The sequence below is a fragment of the Hyla sarda genome, chromosome 13, assembly GCF_029499605.1.
Source record: "Hyla sarda isolate aHylSar1 chromosome 13, aHylSar1.hap1, whole genome shotgun sequence".
NCBI classification, from domain to species: Eukaryota; Metazoa; Chordata; class Amphibia; order Anura; family Hylidae; genus Hyla; species Hyla sarda.
In genome coordinates, this window is record NC_079201.1 from 3,428,331 (window position 1) to 3,454,480 (window position 26,150).

General features: G+C 47.4%; 1 protein-coding gene across 1 annotated transcript in view; it reads left to right on the top strand.

Annotated features, from left to right (window-relative positions):
- The window catches only part of DNAH9 (dynein axonemal heavy chain 9), a 264,791-nt gene that overhangs the window by 126,455 nt on the left and 112,186 nt on the right, over nt 1-26,150 (top strand). Inside the window, exons 35-37 of the mRNA XM_056549442.1 lie at nt 3,447-3,594; nt 12,635-12,809; nt 19,413-19,586. Coding sequence (XP_056405417.1) covers nt 3,447-3,594; nt 12,635-12,809; nt 19,413-19,586 — 497 coding nt within the window. The remainder of the gene's footprint in view (nt 1-3,446; nt 3,595-12,634; nt 12,810-19,412; nt 19,587-26,150) is intronic.

Sequence of the window (26,150 nt, forward strand, 5' to 3'; positions counted from 1 at the left end):
TTCATGCATACTGATGTGCAAAGTATGTTTTTTTTAACATGTTATTGTCTATTTTGTACTGACTGTCTGACCATGTAACCAGTGTTTTTAATTGTTTCAATAAAACAAATAAAAAAAGGACCAGAGTACAGCACTCAGGCATCATTGGCGCTCCCTTAGAAATGAATGTAGCGTGTGCAGTCTACACACGCTCCTCAGTGAGAGAGTCGGGGTCCAGTAACGGAGATCAGCTACTTGTCCCCTATCCACAGGCTAAGTTAAATTTGCTGGAGTACTCCTTTAAAGGGGTACTCCGCTGGAAAAAAATATTTCTAAATCAACTGGTGCCAGAAAGTTAAACAGATTTGTTAATTACTTCTATTAAAAAATATTAATCCTTCCACTACTTATCAGCTGCTGTATGCTCTACAAGAAGTTCTTTCCCTTTTGAATTTCCTTTCTATCTGACCACAGTTCTCTCTACTGACACCTCTGTCCATGTCAGGAACTGTCCAGAGTAGAAGAGTTTTGCTATGTGGATTTGCTTGTACTCTGGACAGTTCCTGACATGGACAGAGGTGTCAGCAGAGAGCACTGTGGTCAGACTGAAAGGAAATTCAAAAAGAAAAAAAACTTCCTGTTAAGATTATAGCAGTTGATAAGTACTGGAAGGATTAAGATTTTTTAATAGAAGTAATTTACAAATCTGTTTAACTTTCTGGCACCAGTTGATTTAAAAAAAAATGTTTTCCACCGGAGTACCCCTTTAAATCAACTGGTGACAGAAGGTTAAACAGATTTGTAAATTACTTCTATTTAAAAATCTAAATCCTTCCACTACTTAGCTGCTGTATGTTCCACAGGAAGTTCTTTTCTTTTTGAATTTCCTTTCTGTCTCAACACAGTGCTCTCTGCTGACACCTCTGTCCAGAGTAGGAGAAAATCCCCATAGCAAACCTCTCCTGCTCTGGACAGTTCCTGACATGGACAGAGATGTCAGCAGAGAGCACTGTGGTCAGACTGATAGGAAATTCGAAAAAGAAAAGAACTTCCTGTGGAACATACAGCAGCTAAGTAGTGGAAGGATTTAGATTTTTAAATAGAAGTAATTTACAAATCTGTTTTACCTTCTGGCACCAGTTGATTTAAAGGGGTACTCAGGTGGAAAACATTTTTTTTTAAATCAACTGGTGCCAGAAAGTTAAACAGATTTGTAAATTACTTCTATTAAAAAATATTGATCCTTCCAGTACTTATCAACTGCTCTATTCTCCACAGGAAGTTTTTTTCTTTTTGAATTTCCTTTCAGTCTGACCACAGTGCTCTCTGCTGACACCTCTGTCCAGAGTAGGAGAAAATCCCCATAGCAAACCTATCCTGCTCTGGACAGTTCCTGACATGGACAGAGGTGTCAGCAGAGAGCACTGTGGTCAGACTGAAAGGAAATTCAAAAAGAAAAGAACTGGAAGTACTGGAAGGATCAATATTTTTAAATAGAAGTAATTTACAAATCTGTTTAACTTTCTGGCACCAGTTGATAAAAAATAAATGTGGGTCTTTAGCAGGTCAGTCGGCAGGAGAATCACCAGCTGAAATAATCCAAAAGCGTCAATAAATCCGACATAACAATGACCTCCAGCAGATTGATATTGGGATGATACATTGGCCGTTCTGCAGAGTAATTCTTGCTGAGTCTCAGCATTTCTACATGAGAAGTGAGGCCCTTTATCTACCATTGTGCCAAGGGGCTCATTGAGGAGTTAATTCTGTCACTGTCCTTGGTGGAGTCTGTGGTGCAGTGCGGGGGCTCAGAGAAAGGTTCAGTATATGGCAGCGCTATGTAGACATCCTGGTGCTCACATACAGAGTAGTGATGTAGTATAAAGAAATGGATCATAATGGATCTGTCAGATGGTTAAAGGGGTACTCCACTTGGCAGCGTTTGGAACTAAATGTTCCGAACGCTGTTTTCACGCTGCGGGGGTCGTCCACGTCCCCTCAATGCAAGTCTATGGGAGGGGGCATGACGGCAGTCATGCCCCCTCCCATTGACTTGCATTGAGGGGACGTGACCATGATGTCATGAGGGGCGGGGCCGACCCATGCAGCATGAAAACAGCGTTCACTGGCCAGGGGAGTACCCCTTTAAATGGGTTGTTCAGTGAAAATTATGTTATCCCCAATCTGCTGGGGCCCCCTGCGATCTTTTGAACGGGACCCTGGCTCGCAATGAGGAGCACGTGCTGTAGACGACGCGGCTCATTAGGTTTAGCCTGTTTTCCCTGATTTTTAAGGGGTTTTCCTGTTATATTAGTAGCCCCCCAAGTCGATCACCTGATTAAGGGGGCGTGGCTTCATCCTATTCATTGTGTACCAGCGCCGTCATTTTGTAGTGGCTGTGTCTAGTACTGCAGCTGTTAGTGGCTAAGTGTTATTCAAGTGAGCAGCAATACCAGGCGCAGCCACTACAAAATGTACGGCGCTGTGCCTGCTAAACATGAGAGAAGCCTCTGGAATTGCCCGTGTGCCATTAACCCTTTCCTCCGATTGCTTTGTGTTGAGTTTGAGTCTGATATTGGTGGCCTATACTAAAGTGTCCCTCTCTTTTGAATTTTTTTTCGTTTGTCACAGAGACATGTCAAAAAGTTTTGATCGGTCAGGGTCTCAGTGCTGAGACCATGACTGATCAGTTCTCTCCAGCTTGCAGTGATCTCTGTCCTGTGGCCCTATTATAAGTCTATGGGTCTGTTCTGTGAAGCCGGACATAGGTCGCTGAGAGCTTGGGAGTGGAGCGCACCATCACTTGCTTCCCATAGCTCATTCTGCTGGTCAGTGGAGACCTCCACTGATCAAAACGTTTGACGTGTCCCTGTGAAAATTTTAATTTGTTTTAAATGACGGGAACACTTGAAAGAAAGGTGATCAGCCTTAAAGTCCTATAACACCCATTTGAAGTGTACCTGTCATTTAAAAAAACATGTCACAGCAGCTGAATGGAGATTGGTGCCGTACACTTCTCCGCACTCATTCTCCTGATTTGGGGGTCTCAGCACATTGGCGTATGTGTTCCCTTCATGAGGCCTAGTAGGACTTCAACTGGCACGTTTATCTGCTCATTGCTTGCAACTGTGACCCAATAACCTCCAAGCTGCAATAGTTAAAGAGGTACTCCATAATTGTCTGGTCACAGGGGTCTGACCTCATGGACCCCTCATGATTTCCTGAATGGTGTCCTGACTCTCCTCGTGCACAGAGCAGGGTTGACACGCTACCTCTATGCATCTGTAAAGGGCTCGTGTATCTCTGGCGCTCCCATAGACATGCATAGAGGGAGCCGTGTCAACTCCGCTCTGTGCACAAGGAAAGTCTGTCAGACACTTGTTTTCTGTGTAACTATTGATTGTCCTCGCTGCTGAGTCTTACTGATGCGTTCTATAGATGTATGACCTAGCTTTATGTCCCCACAGGGATCCTGTACATCAACCCCGCAGACCTGGGCTGGAACCCACCAGTCACGAGCTGGATAGACAAGCGGGAGGTCCAGTCCGAGAGAGCCAATCTGACCATTCTGTTTGACAAGTATCTGCCTGCGTGCTTGGACACTCTCCGAACCAGGTAATGATTAGGGCTGAAACAACTAATCGATTAATCGGCAACTAATTGATTATGAAAAATGTTGTCGATTAATCAGTTGGTCGTAGAGCTGGGCGGTATGACCAAATATGTGTAAATCATGTTACCCGCCAGCGCTGTTCTGCTCCCCCCCACCAAATCATGTTACCTGCCAGCGCTGTCCTGCTCCCCCCCACCAAATCATGTTACCTGCCAGAGCTGTTCTGCTCCCCTCCCACCACCACCAAATCATGTTACCTGCCAGCGCTGTTCTGATCCCCCCCCCCACCACCAAATCATGTTACCTGCCAGCGCTGTCCTGCTCCCCCCCACCAAATCATGTTACCCGCCAGCGCTGTTCTGCTCCCCCCACCACCAAATCATGTTACCCGCCAGCGCTGTTCTGCTACCCCCCACCACCAAATCATGTTACCCGCCAGCGCTGTTCTGCTCCCCCCCACCAAATCATGTTACCCGCCAGCGCTGTTCTGCTCCCCCCCACCAAATCATGTTACCCGCCAGCGCTGTTCTGCTCCCCCCCCACCACCACCAATTCCTGTTACCTGCCAGCGCTGTCCTGCTCCCCCCACCAAATCATGTTACCCGCCAGCGCTGTTCTGCTCCCCCCATCACCAAATCATGTTACCCGCCAGCGCTGTTCTGCTCCCCCCCCACCACCAAATCATGTTACCCGCCAGCGCTGTTCTGCTCCCCCCCAATTATCAGCCCAACGGGGTACGACTCACATATGTCACCCGCAAACACTGCCCTCCTCCTCTTTGTTGGGGGCCGCCGGCGCTGGAACTCTATACTGTACGCCAGTGGTCTCCAACCTGCGGACCTCCAGATGTTGCAAAACTACAACTCCCAGCATGCCCGGACAGCCAACGGCTGTCCGGGCATGCTGGGAGTTGTAGTTTTGCAACAGCTGTAGGTCAGCAGGTTTGAGACTGCTGCTGTACGCTGTATCCCTATGCCCGGGCTGCAAAAGATAAAGAAAATAAACTTTAACTTACCTACGTCAGCCTTACACTGGGGACGGGAACGTCGGACAGCCGTCAGCCTATCACTGGCAGGAGCAATGTGATAGGTTAAACGCACTGTCATGTAAGAAATCAGCCAGAGCTCCTTACATGACAGTGGGCTCAGCCTATCACTGGCCGGGGCGGGACATCGCTCCGGCCGGTGATAGGCTGACGTCTGTCCGACGTTCCCGTCCCCAGCGTAAGGCCGACGTCGGTAAGTTAAAGTTTATTTTCTTTATCTTTTGCAGCCCGGGCACAGGGATACAGCGTACAGCAGTGGCCTCAAACCTGTGGACCTCCAGCTGTTGCAAAACTACATCTCCCAGCATGCCCGGACAGCCGTTGGCTGTCCGGGCATGCTGGGAGTTGTAGTTTTGCAACATCTGGAGGTCCACAGGATGGAGACCACTGGCGTGCAGTATAGAGTTCCATCGCCGGAGGCCCCAAACCAAGAGGAGGAGGGCAGTGCTTGCAGGTGACATCGGTGAGTAGTACCCTGCTGGGCTGATCATTAATTGGGGGGGAGCAGAACAGCGCTGGCGGGTAACATGATTTGGGGGGGGGATGCAGAACAGCATTGGCGGGTAACATGATTTGGGGGGGAGGATGCAGAACAGCGCTGGCGGGTAACATGATTTGGGGGGGGGGAGCAGAACAGCGCTGGCGGGTAACATGATTTGGTGGGGGGGGAGCAGAACAGCGCTGGCGGGTAACATGATTTGGTGGGGGGGGGGAGCAGAACAGCGCTGGCGGGTAACATGATTTGGGGGGGGGCAGAACAGCGCTGGCGGGTAACATGATTTGGTGGGGGGGGAGCAGAACAGCGCTGGCGGGTAACATGATTTGGTGGGGGGGGAGCAGAACAGCGCAGGTGGGTAACATGATTTGGTGGGGGGGGAGCAGAACAGTGCTGGCGGGTAACATGATTTGGTGGTGGTGGGGGGGGAGCAGAACAGCGCTGGCAGGTAACTTGATTTGGTGGAGGGGGAGAATAGAACAGCGCTCGCGGGTCAAATATGATTAGTTCCCCGATGTGGGGACAGCGCATCGCTGGGCTGATAATTCATTCCCAAGGGGGAGGGGACCAACCGGTATTGCAGTATGGGAAATATTTATATCGTGCAGCACAAAAATGTCGGTATTCGGTATGAACCGGTATACCCCCCAGCCCTAGTTGGTCGATTAGTTGGTCAGCCAATTTCTAAAGTTCCCATACACTTCTCCATTATGACTCTGTATGTGTGCACCTGTGGTCCTCGGCAGTCTGTTTAGTGAAGAGGGGCCCAGCACACAATCCTCTGCAGCTTTCTGTAGCTCCTTTCTGCACCTATGGTTAGTCCTTGGATTTCGGGTTCTGTGCTAAAGGCCATTCTCCCAATAGTTATAGAGAGAAGATGCAGGGTGGAAGATTATGTGTTCTGGCCCCTTCTTCACTAAATGGGCTGCAGGGGGTACGTAGGATGGACATCCAGGGAAAGTGCTGCCCCTCCTATCTGGCTACAGGTGAAAAATACAGGTAAAAAACAGGTAGGGGGTACAGCCTTGGCTGTCCGGGCATGTTGTTTTGCAACAGCTGGAGACACACTGTGTGGAAAACACTGCACTAAGGAGTATGCAGGCACATCACCAACAGCAGCACAGAGTATTATAGGAGAGGACAGTACTCTGAGGAGACACCATATTACCTACTCATGTTATTATTTTAATGTACAAAATATTGTTTTCCAAGTTATAATATTTAATAGGGTCGAGCTTTTATTTTCCCTCCCTCTATTGTTCTCATATAATTCTCTTAATTATTTTTTTCCCTTTCATGCGCTAAACGCAGCAGCCGATTTCCTGACGGTTTTTACTATCAAACTCCACCGTGCGCCCACACATTTCCTCCCTGCTGGTAGCAAGTGAAGTCTAAATTATTCCCATCGTGGTTAAAAAAAAAAAAAAGACAAAGAAACCTGTATTTCTAATTCTGGCTGTTTACAGCCTCTAGTACATGTGCTACCCTGGTTAACGTTTTCCACATATTCACCTCGTACAGGGGGCCGCCATTGAGTAGCGGGGGTGAACGACCGACTATTACGTACAGAATGTATTTCCCGGGATCCTTATTTTTCCAGTGAACACACAGCATGGCGGTTTACTGAATAGAAATAATCATCAGGCTTCAACGCGTTTACAGTTCCCAGATCCGTGAATATGGGCATCTGTTCTCCGGCTTCTCGAAACGCACCGCGCATCATCCGGACGTGTGCGCATTATAGTTAACATTCATTCCTGTATAGGGACGGGAAACAAACATCTGCTTGTTATTTTCCTCCAGTGACACATTTCGTATATCCCAGTATAAAAGTCGTCTCTAAGGTCCTCTCTGCTGCACTGAGGAAATCCACAAATAATCAAAGACTAGCCGCTCGCTAGTCACAAATTCTATCTGTGTTTAGTTATACAGAATTGGTTGTCTGTATGGTCACCAATGCAGCGAATTCTAAAGATGCCACACAGCTTAGGCCCTATTTACATCGCATATAGGCTGCCAGTATATCAGTACAGTGGTCCCTCAAGTTACAATATTAAAGGGGTACTCCGGTGAAAACCTTTTTTCTTTTAAATCAACTGGTGGCAGAAAGTTAAACAGATTTGTAAATTACTTCTATTAAAAAATCTTAATCCTTCCAGTACTTATTAGCTGCTGAATGCTACAGAGGAAATTCCTTTCTTTTTGGAACACTAATGACATCACGAGCACAGTGCTCTCTGCTGACATCTCTGTCCATTTTAGCTACCATGCATAGCAGATGTATGCTAAGGGCAGCATGGTGGTTCAGTGGTTAGCACTGTGGCCTTGCAGTGCTGGGGACTTGGGTTCAAATCCCACTAAGGACAACAATAAATAAAGCATTATTATTATTATAATAACGACAGCAGAGAGAACTGTGCTCGTAATGTCATCAGAGAACATTCCAAAAAGAAAAGAATTTCCTCTGTAGTATTCAGCAGCTAATAAGTACAGGAAGGATTAAGATTTTTTTAATAGAAGTAATTTACAAATATGTTTAACTTTCTGCCACCAGTTGATTTAAAAGAAAAAGGTTTTCACCGGAGTACCCCTTTAATGGGGTATTCCAGGCAAAAACTTTTTTTTATATATCAACTGGCTCCGGAAAGTTAAACAGATTTGTAAATTACTTCTATTAAAAAATCCTAATCCTTCCAATAGTTATTAGCTTCTGAAGTTTTCTGTCTAACTGCTCAATGATGATGTCACGTCCCGGGAGCTGTGCATGATGGGAGAATATCCCCATAGGAGCTGGACAGCTCCCGGGACGTGAGTCATCAGAAAGCAGTTAGACAGAAAACAGCAACTCAACTTCAGAAGCTAAGAACTATTGGAAGGATTAAGATTTTTTAATAGAAGTCATTTACAAATCTGTTTAACTTTCCGAAGCCAGTTGATATGTAAAAAAAAGTTTTTGCCTGGAATACCCCTTTAATTGGTTCTGGGACGACCATTGTATGTTGAGACCAGAACTCTATGGAAACCTGGTAATTCGTTCTAAAGGCACCAAAATGTCATCCAAAAATAGGAAAAAGTGAGAATTAAAGAAAAATAAGTAGAAAACTAATACAGATATAAAAGTAATAAAGATCTGCTGGGAGCTGTAAATCACGGTCTATGTCAGTGTTTCCCAAGCAGTGAGCCTCCAGCTATTGCAAAACTACAACTCCCAGCATGCCCGGACAGCCAAAGGCTGTCCGGGCATGCTGGGAGTTGTAGTTTTGCAACAGCTGGGGGCTCCCTGCTTGGGAAAAACTGGTCTATGTAGAGGACAGGAGCTTCTTCAGGGTCCTGTACAGTACATGCAATGTCTAATAAAGTAACATGGAGTCTCCCTCACCTGCTGTCCAATGGAGCAGCAAACCCTGGAACAGGTAAAGTGTACAGAACATTTAATACCTCCCTGTACTGTAGGGGGCGCTACCAGACACCAGTCAGTGCATACACTTCAGTAATACAGGTAAAGTGTACAGAACATGTAATACCTCCCTGTACAGTAGGGGGCGCTACCAGACACCAGCCAGTACATACACTTCAGTAATACAGGTAAAGAATACAGAACATGTAATACCTCCCTGTACTGTAGGGGGCACTACCAGACACCAGTCAGTGCATACACTTCAGTAATACAGGTAAAGAGTACAGAACATGTAATACCTCCCTGTACTGTAGGGGGCGCTACCAGATACCAGTCAGTGCATACACTTCAGTAATACAGGTAAAGAGTACAGAACATGTAATACTTCCCTGTACTGTAGGAGGCGCTACCAGACACCAGTCAGTGCATACGCTTCAGTAATACAGGTAAAGAATACAGAACATGTAATACCTCCCTGTACTGTAGGGGGCGCTACCAGACACCAGTCAGTGCAATACACTTCAGTAATACAGGTAAAGTGTACAGAACATGTAATACCTCCCTGTACAGTAGGGGGCGCTACCAGACACCAGTCAGTGCATGCACTTCAGTAATACAGGTAAAGAGTACAGAACATGTAATACCTACCTGTACTGTAGGGGGCGCTAACAGACATCAGTCAGTACATACGCTTCAGTAATACAGGTAAAGAGTACAGAACATGTAATACCTCCCTGTACTGTAGGGGGTGCTACCAGACACTAGTCAGTGCATACACTTCAGTAATACAGGTAAAGAGTACAGAACATGTAATACCTCCCTGTACTGTAGGGGGCACTACCAAACACCAGTCAGTGCATACACTTCAGTAATACAGGTAAAGAATACAGAACATGTAATACCTCCCTGTACTGTAGGGGGCACTACCAGACATCAGTCAGTGCATACGCTTCAGTAATACAGGTAAAGAGTACAGAACATGTAATACCTCCCTGTACTGTAGGGGGCACTACCAGACACTAGTCAGTGCATACACTTCAGTAATACAGGTAAAGAATACAGAACATGTAATACCTCCCTGTACTGTGGGGGGTTGCTACCAGACATCAGTCAGTGCATACACTTCAGTAATACAGGGGTTTTACCAGTAAATTGCCCATTCTGATTGATCAGTTCTTCCGGCCATTGACACGTTTCACAGATCTGCACTGTCTGTACATTGTATGTTGAGTCTGGTTTCAAGTTACAATGGTCCAGAAAAGACCATTGTAAGTTGAAACTATTGTATGTTGAGGCCATTGTAAGTGGAGGGATCATTGTATATCATAAAAAGGTACACTAACGTAGCATGCTCATTGAATTAAAGGGGTATTCTGGGCAAAAATATTTTCTCCACTATCCAAAGGATAGGGGATAAGGTGTCTGCAATGCTTTTGCCCCGAATACCCCTTTAAATGTAATAACCATAGTCTACTAGTGACCTTTTCCTATACGTACATTCTTTTTGTGTGGGAGTCATGGTTGTCTGCTTCTCTTTTGAGTCTTGCACAGGAATAGTGTATTTTCCAGAGATGGGCCGAACATAGTCACTAGTAGGATACATTTGGTATACAATGATCCCTCAACTTACAATGGCCTCAACATACAATAGTTTCAACATACAATGTTTTTTTTCTGGACCATTGTAACTTGAAATCAGACTCAACATACAATATACAGACAGTCCAGATCTGTGAAATGTGTCACAACTGGAGGAACTGACCAATCAGAATGGGCATCTTACTGGTATATCACCTCTGTTACTGAAGTGCCTGCACTGACTGGCTGTCTGGTAGCGCCCCCTACAGTACAGGGAGATATTACATGTTCTGTACTCTTTACCTGCATTACTGAAGTGTATGTACTGACTGGTGTCTGGTAGTGCCCCCTACAGTACAGGGAGGTATTACATGTTCTGTACTCTTTACCTGTATTACTGAAGTGTATGTACTGACTGGTGTCTGGTAGCGCCCTCTACAGTACAGGGAGATATGACATGTTCTGTACTCTTTACCTGTATTACTGAAGTGTATGCACTGACTGGTGTCTGGTAGTGCCCCCTACAGTATAGGGAGGTATTACATGTTCTGTACACTTTACCTGTATTACTGAAGTGTATGCACTGACTAGTGTGTGGTAGCGCCCCCTACAGTACAGGGAGGTATTACATGTTCTGTACTCTTTACCTGTATTACTGAAGTGTATGCAGTGACTGATGTCTGGTAGCACCCCCTACAGTACAGGGAGTTATTACATGTTCTGTACTCTTTACCTGTATTACTGAAGTGTATGTACTGACTGGTGTCTGGTAGCGCCCCCTGCAGTACAGGGAGGTATTACATGTTCTGTACTCTTTACCTGTATTACTGAAGTGTATGCACTGACTGGTGTCTGGTAGCTCCCCCTACAGTACAGGGAAGTATTACATGTTCTGTACTACTCCTTACCTGTATTACTGAAGTGTATGCACTGACTGGTGTGTGGTAGCGCCCCCTACAGTACAGGGAAGTATTACATGTTCTGTACTCTTTACCTGTATTACTGAAGTGTATGCAGTGACTGGTGTCTGGTAGCGCCCCCTACAGTACAGGGAGGTATTACATGTTCTGTACTCTTTACCTGTATTACTGAAGTGTATGCAGTGACTGGTGTCTGGTAGCGCCCCCTACAGTACAGGGAGGTATTACATGTTCTGTACTCTTTACCTGTATTACTGAAGTGTATGCACTGACTGGTGTCTGGTAGCTCCCCCTACAGTACAGGGAAGTATTACATGTTCTGTACTACTCCTTACCTGTATTACTGAAGTGTATGCACTGACTGGTGTCTGGTAGCTCCCCCTACAGTACAGGGAGGTATTACATGTTCTGTACTCTTTACCTGTATTACTGAAGTGTATGCACTGACTGGTGTCTGGTAGCGCCCCCTACAGTACAGGGAGGTATTACATGTTCTGTACTCTTTACCTGTATTACTGAAGTGCATGCACTGACTGGTGTCTGGTAGCGCCCCCTACAGTACAGGGATGTATTACATGTTCTGTACTCTTTACCTGTATTACTGAAGTGTATTGCACTGACTGGTGTCTGGTAGCGCCCCCTACAGAACAGGGAGGTATTACATGTTCTGTACTCTTCACCTGTATTACTGAAGTGTATGTACTGACTGGTGTCTGGTAGCGCCCCCTACAGTACAGGGAGGTATTACATGTTCTGTACTCTTTACCTGTATTACTGAAGTGTATGCAGTGACTGGTGTCTGGTAGTGCCCCCTACAGTATAGGGAGGTATTACATGTTCTGTACTACTCCTTACCTGTGCCAGGGTTAGCTGCTCCTTTGGACACCAAGTAAGGGCGGCTCCATTTGGGACCCTGTGTGTACTGTATAGGACCCTGAAGAAGCTCCTGTCCTCTACATAAACCATTGTTTCCCAACCAGGGTGCCTCCAGTTGTTGCAAAACTACAACTCCCAGCATGCCCGGACAGCCAACGGCTGTCCGGGCATGCTGGAAGTTGTAGTTTTGCAACAGCTGGAGGCACCCTGGTTGGGAAACACTGACATAGACAGCTCTTTCTTACTTTTATATGTAAGGATTTGCTTTATCTATATTAGTTATCTACTTATTTTTCTTTAATCCTCACTTTTTCCTATTTTTGGATGACATTTTGGTGGCTTCAGAACCAATTACCAGGTTTCCATAGAGTTCTGGTCTCAACATACAATATTAATTGGTTCCAGGACAACCATTGTATGTTGAAACCATTGTAACTTGAGGGACCACTGTATTAAACTCAAAGAACCTGCTGCAAGTACGCCACCAAAAACATCAGCATACCTTTTTTTCCCCAATAAGCCCAAGTATATACAGCCCAAACATGATGTAGAGATTCTGAATGTAAAAAACAAAAGAGATGTGCGCTCTCGTATAGTACGTTCCGATATAGAAGCTAAGCACCAGCCAAGAAGCGCCTTACTGCATAGTGTAAAGAATTGGAGTCTCTAGTTGACCACCGAGCTGATGTTAAACTTTATTTTATATTTATTTTATACTCCTATAAACCAGATTCAAGAAGATTATACCCGTTCCAGAGCAGAGCATGGTCCAGATGTTGTGTTACCTACTGGAATGTCTCCTGACCAAAGAGAACACCCCCCCTGACTGCCCCAAGGAGCTCTACGAGCTGTACTTTGTCTTTGGCGCGGTGTGGGCCTTCGGAGGAGCGATGTTCCAGGATCAGGTATAGAGATTGCTGTTGCGGTTTTATTCCAGTCATGTATATTATTTTTGTGCCCATGTCTTGTCATCCCCTTGCCCCCCCCTGTGAGTGTTCCTGGAAGCTCCGCTTATGTTTCAGGGAACAGAACATTGAACAATAAGCGCTAATAACCTTTACTGAGTAACAGTGTTTTTCCCACCACGTTTTCAGCCTATGGCTGCCAGATCCGGCTGGGGGAGGGGAAAAACGTGCGCTCCTGTACACCAGCCGGACCGGCGCTTAAATCCAATGACTTTAATGAGTCCGTTTGACTCCGGTCGGCTCATTTCAGCTCTGTATCCGGTTTTGTGACCAGACCTACGGTTTTAGGTCCGGTCAGAAAACCGGATATGGGTTGATAATGAGCCGACCGGAGTGACGGTGACTCCGATCGGCTCTTTAAAGTCAATGGATTTCAGCACCAGTCCAGCTGGGGTACAGGAGCGCATGGTTTTCCCCACCCCCAGCCGGATCCAGCAGCCGTAGGCTGAAAACGTGGTGTGAAAGCACCCTAACAAGGGACGAGAATTGTCTCGAATACATGTTATGTCGTATAGAGCCAAGTCAGTCTGGGGGGGCGTGATGGCTCCCGAATCACAGTGCAAATAACTGCAATACATTCAAGGAGATACATACCTCGGGCCCAATAAAAATTCTACTTCCTACAACATCATGTATCATACAAATGCACAGAACCACTTCTTCTGTATACTGGGTGTAATCCTCAGTATCTGCTCTTATTCTGTATATATATATATATATATATATATATATATATATATATATAAAACCAAAAAACTGTTGCTGTATATTTAGCCCAGCAGCCTGCACCTGTAAGCCAGGTCTTTACATTAGTTTGGAATCAATAGTGCTGGCCAACGTATTCTTTGGTTGTATTACACATACGGGGGAGTGGCTACCTCCATGTTGGCTCTTGCACCCCACCCACCTCTATCAGGTGTATATAAGGTGTCTGGGATGTTTCAGACCTTGCAATCCCTGCTGTACTGTTCACACAGAGGCATATTCATAGTGTAGGGTCCGTCCCAGAATGAGGTCACCTTACCGTGGTGGGACGGTCCACGCTATTTGGCGCCAAATTCGCAAGCTAAGTACCTCATAATTTCTTAGTTTCATATTTTCATTTGTTGCACTACAGCTGTATAGCTTTTCATGTTCTTTCTATATAATCATGTTTTATCTATATACTCATGTTTCATCTATATCTTTGTGCTAGCAGTGTGCTGCTGTATTCTCCTGTTGCTGTATATATATATATATATATATATATATATATATATATAGATATATACACTGCACAGTACCGCTTCTTCTGTATACCGGGTGTAGTCCTCAGTATCTGTTCTTATTCTGTATATATATATGGACACTGCACAGTACCACTTCTCTTGTCCTGTATACTGGGTGTTATCCTCAGTATCCACTCTTGTTCTGTGTGTGTGTGTGTGTGTGTGTATATATATATATATATATATATATATATATATAGCAACAGAAGAATACAGCAGCACACTGTTAGCACAAAGATATAGATAAAACATGAGTATATAGATACAACATGAAAAGCTATACAGCTATAGTGTAATAAATGGAAATAAAAAATTATGAAGTTATGAAATAGTGAGATACTTAGCTTGCAATTTGGCGGCCAAAAAGCTTGGACCGTCCCACCGCGGTAAGGTGGCCTCATGGGACGGACCCTACACTATGAATATGCCTCTGTGTGATCAGTTCAGCAGGCATTGCAGGATCTGAAACATCCAAGGCACCTTATATACACCTGATAGAGGTGGGTGGGGTGCAAGAGCCAACATGGAGGCAGCCACTCCCCCGTATGTGTAATACAGACAAAAGGATAAGTCAGCCAACACTATTGATTCCAAACTATTGTATGCAGTGTATATACATACACTGCACAGTACCACTTCTCTTGTCCTGTATACTGGGTGTTATCCTCAGTATCCACTCTTGTTCTGTGTGTAATATATATATATATATATATATATATATACACACACACTGCACAGTACCACTTCTCTTGTCCTTGGTTAAGGAGTGTTGGATGCTGGAGATCCCGCCAAGTATTAATAATCTGGAGTGTACGCCGCCGGCATTGCAGCAGAACAAGGCTTGTTGTCTGGAGGTAATTCCATTGTCTTCCGGCCCTGGTTAATGTTTTAGGATTCGCTCAGATGTAATCTTATGGTGCAGCGCCGGGCTCCGCTCTGGATACAACATCATTGGCTGCTCACAATATAGAAGAATGATGGGGATTACTGTAACCAGCGTGTACTGTTTCCATTCAGCAACATATTTCACTCTGCTTTCGAACACAACGTTAATCTAGAGGCCGGCCCGAAAGATGCCGAGGAAATAAAGATAATGGGATTACGGAGGAAAATGAGGAGGAGGCAGATGTGAGAACAAGACAGAATGACAATAATTTGAGTTAAACTGTTCTCCTCCTATAGTCCTGTTAAAGGGACAGATCACAGCACAAAACAATGTTCTAATAAATTTCCCGTCATGTCCTGATCACTGATGATGGGAGACGGGGGGGGGGGGGGAGGGGGTCCTGTACAGCAGGAGAGAGAGGCTCTACAGTAAGAGTAGTTACAGTGGGAGAGATGGGTTGCCATTTTCTACAGTAAGACCAGACACACCATGAGGAAGAGAGTGGAGGTGTTTTCTACAGTAAGAGCAGTTAGAATAGATTGGTTTAGAGTGCTATTCTTTACAGTAATGGTAGTCACAACATAAGGGAGAGGGGTGCAGGAGTTCTCAACAAGAAGAGCAGTTACAAAGGGAAAGACGGGATGAGTGCCCTTCTTTACAGTGGTAGTAATCCCAGCAGAGGGTGGAGGGGTTCTCTACAGAAAGAGCAGAAGAGAGAGTGTGGATGCTGTTCACTTCCATAAAAGTCTTTACAGTAAAAGTAGTTTGAACGGGTGGAGGTGGTCTCTACAGAAAAACAGTTACAGTGGGTGAGAGGGGTGATGTTCTCTACAGTAAGTGTAGTCACAGCAGGAGGAAGAGGTTGGAGGTGTTCTCTACAGTAAAAGAAGTTGCAGTGGGTAAGAGGGGTGATGTAGTCACAAGCAGGAGGGAGAGGGGTGCAGGAGTTTCCTACAGTAAGAGTAAATACAATGGATGAGTTGGGCTGTTCTCTACCGTATAAGTTGTCACAGCAGAAAGGAGAGGGTGGAGTGTTTTCTACAGTAAGAGTAATTACAATGGGTGAGATGGGGTGCTGTTCTCTACAGTATAAGTAGTCACAACAGAAGGGAAAGGGTGGAGATGTTTTCTGCAGTAAGAGTATTTACAATGGTTGAGGTGGGGTTCTGGTCTCTATAATAAGAGTATTCACAGCAGGAGGGGTGCCAGAGTTTTCTACAGTAAGAGCAGTTACAATGAAAGATAGAGGATGGATACTGTTTTCTACGGTATTAATAATCACACCAAGAGGAAGAGGGATGGAGGTGTTCTCTACAGTAAGAGCAGTTACAATGAAAGTGAGGGGGCCCATTCTTTACTGTAAGAATACTCATAGCCGGAGAGGGATTTTCTACAGAAAGAGCTGTTACAGTGGGAAAGAAAGGAGGTGCCATTATTTACAAAAAGAAGGGTCTCAGGAGGTGGGAGGGAGCAAAGCCCTGTTATTGAGAACCTAATCAGGGACCCAGAAAACAAATCTCTCTCCTTAGAAGCTGGCAGAGTCCTCTCAGCTTCTCAGCATAACAAAAAGCGGCCACGTGATGCCATGAAGTCTTGTATATATGAGGGGCCGCTGGGGTCAGTTGGTTGAGTTTTCCTACACCTCTGTCCTTATATGATCATACACAGAAGGTTGACCATGGGGGAATCTATAAGCACCTGCGTCTATAAGTTTTGCAGAAAGTAAGACGACCCCCCCCCACCCCCCCCCCCCCCCCGCTTCCCTTTCTTCCCTCTCCACCTGGGATTACGTGTTAAAAGAAGGGAAAAAAACTATTCAATAAAAATACCATTTCTTCCCAGCTCCGGTTCCTCCCTGTGGATCGGCCTAAGGTCGCTCATTTCAATTCCGCACTTTACGTTTTAATCTCTTGCCAACCCATTTAATCGATATTAAGAGGCTTGCAAATGTCAAGGCTTTTGTTGTAAAAAGGGGAAGAAAAAAAAAAGGTTAAAACCGGCTTCTGCAAATAAAATTACTTTAAGCCCTTTATCGGGCCGGCGGCTCCCTCGCTGCTATCTGAAGAATGCTCATATCCTCAAACGCCGTCCCTTTAACACCTGGATGAAGGATGGTTAATCCCAGGATCACTGAGGGAAATGCAGCGGCCATGTTCATAGAAGGTAAAATACTCCATGTATGAAGTGGTCTCGGTTCTTTTGTTGCCCTCAATATGCGGCCAAACATCCCTAACCAAACACTTTTTAAGAACCCTACACAATAGAGTCCTGTTTTGGACTGTTTTCTTATAGGAGTACGCCAGGGAAGTGTGTGTGTGTATATATGTGTGTATATAAATATATATTGATAGATAGATATAGATACACTACACACAAATATAAAAAAAAGCTTCAAAGCCACCACACTACCTGGATATGCTCCCTGTAAACCATCCTGCCTCATATGCATGGCTCCTGTGGCCCCTGTTGTCTTCTCTGGCTGCTTGATATTCTTTGCCATCCTTCCCTCCCCTTGTCTACATCTCCCAGCAAATATTGCAGCTCTTCTCTGCCAGCCAGCTCCCTCTCTGAGAGCAGCCCCCACCCTCCACATCTGAGCAGCAGAGAGAGATTCAGTGTGTCCCAGCAAACATTGCAGCTCTGCTCTGCCAGCCAGTTCCCTCTCTGATAGAAGCCCCCACCCTCCACATCTGAGCAGCAGAGAGAGATTCAGTGTGTCCCAGCAAACATTGCAGCTCTGCTTTGCCAGCCAGCTCTCTCTCTGAGAGTAGCCCCCACCCTCCATGTCTTAGCAGCAGAAAGAGATTCAACGTGTGATTGGCTAAGGCTGCACACACCTTCCAGTTTTCATCACTAAAGAGAACATGACTCATCAGGGTAGGGTAGAAACCACTTGGTCTGTGTCTCTCAGGAGGGTGGGGGCTGCTGTTAGAGAGGGTTTTGGACAGCGTGGATGGCTGGATGATGTAATTCCCTTACTTCATGCTTGTAAGTGACAACCAAAGAGGGAAAACTGCTCTATATAGCTATGAATGATATTTAGCCAATAAAATAGGTTGATGAGAGGGAAGGGGTGGACTATGGGTTTAGTTTCCTAGAGTACCCCTTTAATCCCACTCCCGATGAATTTCTGACCTTATCCGCCTGCTCCCTTAACATGTAACATATAATCACGCCTGCTTTCACATATATTCTTACTGGTGCTTTCTACTGCAAAAACATGGCTGTCAGTAATTTACAGAGACTAAAATATGAGTATGTGTGCCTGTGTGTAAATTGATGAAGCTATACGATGTGTCACCCAGCTTTTTCATACTCCTGAATGGGATATCTGCTTATAGCTGTACAGATACACTTCAGAACTTATATAATAGTCCCTGTAATGGTGGCCACGTGTTTGCTGTATTCACAGATGTTCCATTCAGTAGTCTGGAAAAGCTGTGTCTGTCAGTCTGACCCTGTAATCATTACACACATACTGTCATGGGGCCCAAACTATTTAAACTGTGAGAACCCACCCCTGGAAAAGTGTCAGGGATTCTGTACCACTCTAACTAAAGACTAGGTTGGCACCTTACCCAGAGCTCTCTGGTGCCCACACAAACCAAACTTGCCACAGGTGACCTGGATCCAACAGTTCATTCAAATCATGGTTTTACATGAATATTTACCATCCTTTTGTCGCTCTCTAAATATACTGTGTATAACACTATATATGTTTACTATAAAGCACAGTGCTGTACAGGACAACAATGAGATAGACAGCTTTGTACTCAGGTCCTTTTATGCCACTGTCCTGTGTATATAAGACCCCGTCACCCCAGGGAGGGGTCTTCACCCTGTCATTTCTCTCTGCGGACATGCATTTACGTCTCCCCCCTGCTTCCAAAGATGTAGGCCCCCCTAATAATTGCAATTGCAAATAGATAGAGAGCCGGCACTGTAGTGTAGTCTGGCGATCCTGTGGTGTGCTGAAGCTGCGCTGTTATGAATGGACGGGTGGTGCGGCATAAGTGTCAGGGGTGCGCTTACATGGAACATGTAGTGTAGCTAAATGCGACGAGTAAGAAAGTACATAAACGCACTCACCCGGTTTCATGCCAAAGAAGCGGTAACTTTATTCCTGCAGTTACATGGAATACAGGAATCAAGGTCGGGAAGAGAAAGGAGGTAGAGCTTGGCCGAGTTCTACCTCCTTTCTCTTCCCGACCTTGATTCCTGTAATCCATGTAACTCCTGGAATAAAGTTACCCCTTCTTTGGCATGAAACCGGGTGAGTGCGTTTATGTACCCTCTAATAATTGTGTGTGTATGGGTTGTGATTCTATTCCGATGTACATGAAATCTATATTTGTGACATTGAATCTTTCCCATGTTTTCTTTCTTTAGTTGATAGACTACAGAGTGGAGTTCAGTAAATGGTGGACAACAGAATTCAAGACCATCAAGTTCCCATCCCAGGGCACCGTCTTTGACTATTACATCGACCCAGAGACCAAGAAGTTTGAGCCATGGTCGAAACTCATCCCCAAGTTTGAATTTGATCCAGATATGCCCCTACAGGTCAGGTCCATAGAAAATAAAATATCCTGTCTTATAACATTTCTGCATAGTGAAGTCTGTGAACATTGAAATTGATTGCATTTAAAGGGGTATTTCTGTATTAAAAGAATGTAATTTAAGTAAGACTTTCACCCCATATATAGCTTACTAATATAGTGTTGTCACATATTGTACTGGGTTCAGGGTAGTTTTTGTCCATGGAGGGGTGTCTCTAGGAGAATGCTCAGTACAGAGAGCGATTCAGCAGCGAGTGACATGTGCATGTGCCAGCACGCTCAGTACAGACACCGATTCAGCAGCAAGTGACATGAGCATGTGCCAGCACGCTCAGTACAGAGAGCGATTCAGCAGCGAGTGACATGTGCATGTGCCAGCACGCTCAGTACAGAGACCGATTCAGCAGCGAGTGACATGTACATGTGCCAGCACGCTCAGTACAGAGACCGATTCAGCAGCGAGTGACACGTGCATGTGCCAGCACGCTCAGTACAGAGAGCGATTCAGCAGCGAGTGACATGTACATGTGCCAGCACGCTCAATACAGACACCGATTCAGCAGCGAGTGACATGTGCATGTGCCAGCACGCTCAGTACAGAGAGCGATTCAGCAGCGAGTGACATGTGCATGTGCCAGCACGCTCAGTACAGAGACTGATTCAGCAGCGAGTGACATGTGCATGTGCAAGCGCGCTCAGTAGACACCGATTCAGCAGCGAGTGACATGAGCATGTGCCAGCACGCTCAGTACAGAGAGCGAGCGAGTGACATGTGCATGTGCCAGCACGCTCAGTACAGAGACCGATTCAGCAGCGAGTGACATGTGCATGTGCCAGCATGCTCAGTACAGAGAGCGATTCAGCAGCGAGTGACATGTGCATGTGCCAGCACGCTCAGTACAGAGAGCGATTCAGCAGCGAGTGACATGTGCATGTGCCAGCACGCTCAGTACAGAGAGCGATTCAGCAGCGAGTGACATGTGCATGTGCCAGCACGCTCAGTACAGAGACTGATTCAGCAGCGAGTGACATGTGCATGTGCCAGCACGCTCAGTACAGAGAGCGATTCAGCAGTGAGTGACACATTCATGTGCCAGCATGTTCAGTACAGAGAGCGATTCAGCAGCGAGTGACATGTGCATGTGCCAGCATGCTCAGTACAGAGAGCGATTCAGCAGCGAGTGACATGTGCATGTGCCAGCATGCTCAGTACAGAGACTGATTCAGCAGCGAGTGACATGTGCATGTGCCAGCACGCTCAGTACAGAGACCGATTCAGCACCGAGTGACATGTACATGTGCCAGCACGCTCAGTACAGACACCGATTCAGCAGCGAGTGACATGAGCATGTGCCAGCACGCTCAGTACAGAGAGCGATTCAGCAGCGAGTGACATGTGCATGTGCCAGAATGCTCAGTACAGAGACCGATTCAGCAGCGAGTGACATGTGCATGTGCCAGCACGCTCAGTACAGAGACTGATTCAGCAGCGAGTGACATGAGCATGTGCCAGCACGCTCAGTACAGAGACTGATTCAGCAGCGAGTGACATGTGCATGTGCCAGCACGCTCAGTACAGAGAGCGATTCAGCAGCGAGTGACATGTGCATGTGCCAGCACGCTCAGTACAGAGAGCGATTCAGCAGCGAGTGACATGTGCATGTGCCAGCACGCTCAGTACAGAGACCAATTCAGCAGCAAGTGACATGTGCATGTGCCAGCATGCTCAGTACAGAGAGCGATTCAGCAGTGAGTGACATGTGCATGTGCCAGCATGCTCAGTACAGAGAGCGATTAAGCAGCGAGTGACATGTGCATGTGCCAGCACGCTCAGTACAGAGACCGATTCAGCAGCGAGTGACATGTACATGTGCCAACACGCTCAGTACAGAGAGCGATTCAGCAGCGAGTGACATGTACATGTGCCAGCACGCTCAGTACAGAGAGCGATTCAGCAGCGAGTGACATGTACATGTGCCAGCACGCTCAGTACAGAGAGCGATTCAGCAGCGAGTGACATGTGCATGTGCCAGCACGCTCAGTACAGAGACTGATTCAGCAGCGAGTGACATGTGCATGTGCCAGCACGCTCAGTACAGAGAACGATTCAGCAGCGAGTGACATGTGCATGTGCCAGCACGCTCAGTACAGAGAGCGATTCAGCAGCGAGTGACATGTGCATGTGCCAGCACGCTCAGTACAGACACCGATTCAGCAGCGAGTGACATGTGCATGTGCCAGCACGCTCAGTACAGAGAGCGATTCAGCAGCGAGTGACATGTGCATATGCCAGCATGCTCAGTACAGAGAGCGATTCAGCAGCGAGTGACATGTGCATGTGCCAGCACGCTCAGTACAGACACCGATTCAGCAGCGAGTGACATGTGCATGTGCCAGCACGCTCAGTACAGAGAGCGATTCAGCAGCGAGTGACATGTGCATGTGCCAGCACGCTCAGTACAGAGACCGATTCAGCAGCGAGTGACATGTGCCAGCACGCTCAGTACAGAGAGCGATTCAGCAGCGAGTGACATGTACATGTGCCAGCACGCTCAGTACAGAGAGCGATTCAGCAGCGAGTGACATGTGCATGTGCCAGCATGCTCAGTACAGAGAGCGATTCAGCAGCGAGTGACATGTACATGTGCCAGCATGCTCAGTACAGAGAGCGATTCAGCAGCGAGTGACATGTGCATGTGCCAGCATGCTCAGTACAGAGACCGATTCAGCAGCGAGTGACATGTGCATGTGCCAGCACGCTCAGTACAGAGAGCGATTCAGCAGCGAGTGACATGTGCATGTGCCAGCACGCTCAGTACAGAGAGCGATTCAGCAGCGAGTGACATGTGCATGTGCCAGCACGCTCAGTACAGAGAGCGATTCAGCAGCGAGTGACATGTGCATGTGCCAGCACGCTCAGTACAGAGAGCGATTCAGCAGCGAGTGACATGTGCATGTGCCAGCATGCTCAGTACAGAGAGCGATTCAGCAGCGAGTGACATGTGCATGTGCCAGCACGCTCAGTACAGAGAGCGATTCAGCAGCGAGTGACATGTGCATGTGCCAGCACGCTCAGTACAGAGAGCGATTCAGCAGCGAGTGACATGTGCATGTGCCAGCACGCTCAGTACAGAGAGCGATTCAGCAGCGAGTGACATGTGCCAGCACGCTCAGTACAGAGAGCGATTCAGCAGCGAGTGACATGTACATGTGCCAGCACGCTCAGTACAGAGAGCGATTCAGCAGCGAGTGACATGTGCATGTGCCAGCATGCTCAGTACAGAGAGCGATTCAGCAGCGAGTGACATGTACATGTGCCAGCATGCTCAGTACAGAGAGCGATTCAGCAGCGAGTGACATGTGCATGTGCCAGCATGCTCAGTACAGAGAGCGATTCAGCAGCGAGTGACATGTGCATGTGCCAGCACGCTCAGTACAGAGAGTGATTCAGCAGCGAGTGACATGTGCATGTGCCAGCACGCTCAGGACAGAGAGCGATTCAGCAGCGAGTGACATGTGCATGTGCCAGCACGCTCAGTACAGAGAGCGATTCAGCAGCGAGTGACATGTGCATGTGCCAGCACGCTCAGTACAGAGAGCGATTCAGCAGCGAGTGACATGTGCATGTGCCAGCATGCTCAGTACAGAGAGCGATTCAGCAGTGAGTGACATGTGCATGTGCCAGCACGCTCAGTACAGAGAGCGATTCAGCAGCGAGTGACATGTGCATGTGCCAGCACGCTCAGTACAGAGAGCGATTCAGCAGCGAGTGACATGTGCCAGCACGCTCAGTACAGAGAGCGATTCAGCAGCGAGTGACATGTACATGTGCCAGCACGCTCAGTACAGAGAGCGATTCAGCAGCGAGTGACATGTGCATGTGCCAGCATGCTCAGTACAGAGAGCGATTCAGCAGCGAGTGACATGTACATGTGCCAGCATGCTCAGTACAGAGAGCGATTCAGCAGCGAGTGACATGTGCATGTGCCAGCATGCTCAGTACAGAGACCGATTCAGCAGCGAGTGACATGTGCATGTGCCAGCACGCTCAGTACAGAGAGCGATTCAGCAGCGAGTGACATGTGCATGTGCCAGCACGCTCAGTACAGAGAGCGATTCAGCAGCGAGTGACATGTGCATGTGCCAGCACGCTCAGTACAGAGAGCGATTCAGCAGCGAGTGACATGTGCATGTGCCAGCACGCTCAGTACAGAGAGCGATTCAGCAGCGAGTGACATGTGCATGTGCCAGCACGCTCAGTACAGAGAGCGATTCAGCAGCGAGTGACATGTGCATGTGCCAGCATGCTCAGTACAGAGAGCGATTCAGCAGCGAGTGACATGTGCATGTGCCAGCATGCTCAGTACAGAGAGCGATTCAGCAGCGAGTGACATGTGCATGTGCCAGCACGCTCAGTACAGAGAGCGATTCAGCTGCGAGTGACATGTGCATGTGCCAGCATGCTCAGTACAGAGAGCGATTCAGCAGCGAGTGACATGTGCATGTGCCAGCACGCTCAGTACAGAGACCGATTCAGCAGCGAGTGACATGTGCAAGCTGAGAGTTAACTGGAGCCCAGCAGTAATGTGATGAATTCAGCTCTGGATGTTACTGTATTAAGAAACATTCTGACACCAAAGATCTTCGCAATTCAAGGAATCAAACGATTTACAGAGCGACTTATCATTCATATGTAGATCTGCGGGTACAAAAGAGGAACGCACAATGCATTTTCCTGCGCTTGTTCTCCGCACTCAGCCAAGTGACCTGCTCCTCTGCTTCCCGGCAGGCTCCGCACTATTGATATACAGCGCATTATTCTCAGCAGGGAAATGATTATACAATCTCATTGTATATACACAACAGAGATGGCGGCGCACAATACAGCTGCGATTGGCTTTTATCGCTCCGAAGACCAGTTAAATGCTGCTTTAATTTCTGAAAGAGACCCTGATGATACGGAAGATTCAGAGCCGGGACTATTGTGTGCGTGGAGCGATGATAGATCCGGCTCCCGATCGCCATTGTCTGCACGTCGTCCATTGAGTTTCACATCTCTCTTGAGGAGAAGGCCAGGATAATGTTGTTTTTAATAGGTCTCCACTGCTCTGATGTCTTCTTTACTTAAAGGGGTACTCTGCCCCTAGACATCCCCATCCTTTGGATAGGGGATAAGATGTCTTATGATGGGGGTCCTGCCTCTGGGACGCCCTGCGATCTCCATGCAGCACCCGGTGTTCTGAATAGCGGAAGGGGCATGGTGTGATGTCACGAGGGGGGGGGGGGGAGGGCATGGTGTGATGTCACGAGGGGGGGGGGCATGGTGTGATGTCACGAGGGGGGGGAGGGCATGGTGTGATGTCACGAGGGGGGGGGGAGGGCATGGTGTGATGTCACGAGGGGGCGGGGGGGGAGGGCATGGTGTGATGTCACGAGGGGGGGGGGAGGGCATGGTGTGATGTCACGAGGGGGGGGGCATGGTGTGATGTCACGAGGCGGGGGAGAACATGGTGTGATGTCACGAGGGGGGGTAGGGCATGGTGTGATGTCACGAGGGGGGGCATGGTGTGATGTCACGAGGGGGGGGAGGGCATGGTGTGATGTCACGAGGGGGGGGCATGGTGTGATGTCATGAGGGGGGGTAGGGCATGGTGTGATGTCACGAGGGGGGGCATGGTGTAACTTCACGAGGGGGGGAGGGATGGCGTCAAATGACAAACACTGCTTCCCGCTTAATGGTGAAGAGAATACATCAGTACGGTATAGGGAGAGGACATGGCAGCACTGCTGCAATAAGAAGTGCAGGGAGGATATGCAGCCTATCACTGCAGGGGCTTCAGGAGAATGGGAAAGTTGGGTGGCACGCAGTATGTGTGCCATCCAGCTTTCCAATTCTTCTCCAGAGTGTTGCTTTTCCTCTCCCACAAGGTTTTGGAAGGAAGACCGGGCAAAGCCAGGTACTCAGTAAGGAAATTGTCACGTCTGCATTTTATGCTATACTAAGATAATGACTTAGTAGGGCCACATTGCTGTGTATGGCAGCGGGCATAGTAGGGCCACATTGCTGTGTATGGCAGCGGGCATAGTAGGGCCACATTGCTGTGTATGGCAGCGGGCATAGTAGGGCCACATTGCTGTGTATGGCTGGCAGTGGGCATAGTAGGGCCACATTGCTGTGTATGGCTGGCAGTGGGCATAGTAGGGCCACATTGCTGTGAATGGCAGTGGGCATAGTAGGGCCACATTGCTGTGTATGGCAGCGGGCATAGTAGGGCCACATTGCTGTGTATGGCAGCGGGCATAGTAGGGCCACATTGCTGTGTATGGCTGGCAGCGGGCATAGTAGGGCCACATTGCTGTGTATGGCTGGCAGCGGGCATAGTAGGGCCACATTGCTGTGTATGGCAGCAGGCATAGTAGGGCCACATTGCTGTGTATGGCTGGCAGCGGGCATAGTAGGGCCACATTGCTGTGTATGGCTGGCAGTGGGCATAGTAGGGCCACATTGCTGTGTATGGCTGGCAGCGGGCATAGTAGGGCCACATTGCTGTGTATGGCTGGCAGCAGG